General features: G+C 40.6%; 1 protein-coding gene across 1 annotated transcript; it reads right to left on the reverse strand.

The window, feature by feature from the left end:
- Positions 1-2661: 2661 nt before the first annotated feature.
- Positions 2662-3328, reverse strand: LOC143021623 (cuticle protein AM/CP1114-like). The gene is made up of 2 exons (XM_076179230.1): positions 3312-3328; positions 2662-3130 (listed from the first exon to the last, which is right to left on the reverse strand). The coding sequence occupies exons 1-2, from the start codon at positions 3326-3328 to the stop codon at positions 2662-2664; spliced, it is 486 nt and encodes a 161-aa protein (XP_076035345.1).
- Between the last annotated feature and the right edge of the window lie 318 nt (positions 3329-3646).

The following is a 3646-nucleotide window of genomic DNA, read 5'->3' on the forward strand; positions in this document are numbered from 1 at the left end:
TGCAGACATTTGGGCCCAGGGCATTATTGATCCACTTCGGAAAATTGGTGTATTTTGTGCTCTGGGCCCAAAACGTCCCACACAAGGTGATTGGTTGGCGCGTGTTAGAATAAGAGACCGAGGGTGTACTCAGATGGGGGGGATACAAGACTACTAATCCACACTACAGGGCTGTAAGCACAACACACAGTGCCACGTTTTGGCTTAAGGAAAAAGTAATGAATCATTTCTATCCATTTTCCGCACAATCAGAGTCAAGAAGAGCTAGTAAATACATTCTTTTTTAATTCTCAGAGGGAAGAAGGTCAACGGGTGTACACATAAAACGTTTGCGACTATCCTGAGCCAACCTAATGCTGTAATTTGTCTTCTCTTCAAGTGATTCCAGCAAACGGTGTTGCTGCCAGAAGTATAAAGGAATGTGAGTTACAAAATGAAAATTATTTTCTTCCGTCTGGGCGATCAGTCTTACCAGAAGAATCTGTTACAGTTCCGCGCGTGTCATTCAGCTTCAGCTCGCCGTCTCCCCGAAACTCATCGTCGTCCTACGATACAAAATGTATATATATATATCTATATATATATATATATATATATATATGTATGTATGTATTCTGATGAAACGCTCCAATATATCCTTATTTCTACTTATCTGGGACAAACCGCTATAGATTCTGTTCATAGGGCGTAAAAAACAAATAGGAACACGTTAGGACAAGGGTAGAGACATGCATGGAATTTTATGGGTTGCGATCCTGCTTCTTCGTCAATCCCCTGGTGTCTTTGGTAGAAAATATCTATTTTACTTTAACTTTAATAACCGTAAAGAGGCAACATATAAAGGTACATGAGTACATTTTCAGTACCTTTTGGTACTTTTGGTGACGCATTGTGTTAAATATATGTGTAAACAAACGTCTATGCTTGCGCGGTTTCTGAAAATTCATCGAATTCCAAAATTTAGTTAGAGTACCTATTGCAAATGAAGTACTTCTTGAAAGTATTTTTTATACAAATTTTCAGTACAGTTCAAATCCTGTTTGGCTTTTTGTGATATCCACCTAGACTTTTAGAATATTTTCTTTAAGATATTCATTTAGTAATTGGAATAGCTTTCTTGGGCTCTCGTTTTGTATTATGTATATTAATTACATTTAATAAGATTTATGAAATACTGTTATCCTGGACCAGTATAAGGAAGTGCTAAATATTACAAAAATTATTAAAAATGATAACCAGTCTTTCTTCCCTAACCACTTCGAGTTCAGTGAACCTATCACTAGATGGATGGGAAGGGTTCATACATTGAGTTTACTTTCCTATCCAGAGCTTTCATTCTCAACGTTATGGTCTAGACATATTATTACCCACAAATATTACTCATAAAGTTTGTGCTTCATTGCTGATTTATTGCCTACTAATTGAAGTCCTGGTGAGGAAGCGGGTCAGATCATCAATAAAAGTGAGGTTACATTTTGTTACCGTAAATGGAACAGGAAAAGGCTCTCCCAGGTCAAGGTGTGCGCGTTCCAGCTTTTCAGTAACATCATGGAGCCTCAAGAAGGGCATTGAAACATCCCTCAGAGCAGGGTTTCCCAAACCCGTGGTCACGAGCCAAATGAAGGTCGAAAATGCGCTGTTGAGGGTCACGGAGATGTCTTGTAAAAGAGAATGAATGTGAAAATAGAGACACTGATAGTCCAGTGATAACACACACCGAGAGCATTTTAGGGGTCGGGTCGCATGACCACTACAATATTCTAAATGGGGTTTTGGGGAGAAATCTGGGAACTCCTGTCTCACACTTTTATTTTAAATATCTTCTAGGTACTCTTTTACGTCCCTTGTAGCCGGATACCAAAGACCAACGTTCCCTAAAACATCGCAGTAACTGTTCGTACACGTATGATCTAATATTCAAACACTTCCTGGCTGGAAGTTTGCTAGAGTCTGTTTGTTATGTAGTGGCCAGATAATATAATCAGAATTAGACAGGGAGATATTTTTCTACCGTATTGATAAACTGAGGAATACCAATTTCTGTAACATGCCATTCTCACTTCTCTGCCGTTTTGATGAAATGCTGAAATATTGATTTAGGCAGAATAGTATTCCTGTCTCATAGGTTGGTGTGAATCCTGCCATTTGTGATTAGATGGAGTTTATTTGCTTAATCATCAAGGAAGGGCTAAGCACAAAGATCTACTTCAGAAATTACTTGATTATGAGAGGAAGAGAGGTATGTCGGTCTCTACTAACACTGCCCACTCCTAGAGTAGAATGTTTCTGAATCTTTGAAAATTCGTGGTCACATATCATCCATAGAACACTATGGATCAAGAAGTGAAGGCTGTTTCAAGAAATCAAAAGTAATAATGACCTACCGCGCTGTTATCAACATATACCTACATTGTTCGTCATGTTCACTTTGTGTCTATTCATTGATATAATATTCATTATTATACAAATATAATAGTGTGTGTGGGGGAGATGGATGGGTGTTTATCGATTGGTATAAATCAAAAGAGCATTGCTAGGAATATGAAGACCAAATCACTAATAATTCTTATCGAGTTTAATTAATGAAAAATAAGATATTCAACATCAATGAATACGTGATGGAACTAAAGTAATGAAGTGAAGAATGGTGTATGTACAAGTTTAAACAGGAGCACCATAGCTTCTGCTGGGGGTGGACACGGATCCTCCACGGGCGGCCTCACGGGCCTTGGCCTCGTCCTGCTGGCGGGCGAACTCGATCTGGTCGAGGACGAACTGTGGGATTGGGTGGGGGAAGGCGGGAGCCACGGGTAGGAAGGGCGACTCTGGCTGGTAGCCATTGGCGTCGGCGACGAAGCTTAGATCGAAGACTTGTCCGTCGGGGAAGGTGAAGGAGACTTTGCCCTGTTGGGAGCCACCGGGTCCTCCCTGCTCGCTACGAACGATGCCATCACCGGTCTCCACGTCGAAGCTGTAGACACCGGTGGCATCCGGGTGGACGCGGTCGTCCCTGACGATGGGCACCACGTCCACCACGCGGTGAACCACCTCCTCCACCGGAAGATGCAGGGGGAGCCACGTAGTAGCCGGTTTCGGCCAGAGCCGTGGCGACCAGAGAAACAAACACGACCTGTGCATAAGAAACAAATTGTCATTATACAACACATTACCATCAGAGAATCCCTACCTGAGTTCACTCAATGTTATAAATATGAGATTTAGTAGAGATACTTGCTGTAAACATGGTGGAATCTTGAGTGAGTGTGATGATGGGTCAGACCGGTCTTGTGCTTATATATGCCACGAGTTACTGCGCAAGGTTTGCCATCGTCTCCTTTTACCTATTTCATATCGTGAGAGTGATTGTTGACGAGCCAAGTAAGGAAATAGATACATTCCACTAAAAAAAAACGATTCTCTTCTCCACCAGAAAAGAACTTTATTTATGTATATACAAGATTTTCTCAAAAAGTACTTTCAAGAATACTCGCAAGTATACCGAGTACATTTCCAGAATATCCTGTGAATACGCATTTTATATGTATATATATACGTATGTATGTATAGATGTGTTACAGGATGTAAGAAATGTACTTTTTTGTGAGTGCATTTGTGAGTACCCTTTGGTACTTTTTTTATGACACCA

The sequence above is a fragment of the Oratosquilla oratoria genome, chromosome 42, assembly GCF_046742065.1.
Source record: "Oratosquilla oratoria isolate Oo_2021 chromosome 42, ASM4674206v1, whole genome shotgun sequence".
NCBI lineage: Eukaryota > Metazoa > Arthropoda > Malacostraca > Stomatopoda > Squillidae > Oratosquilla > Oratosquilla oratoria.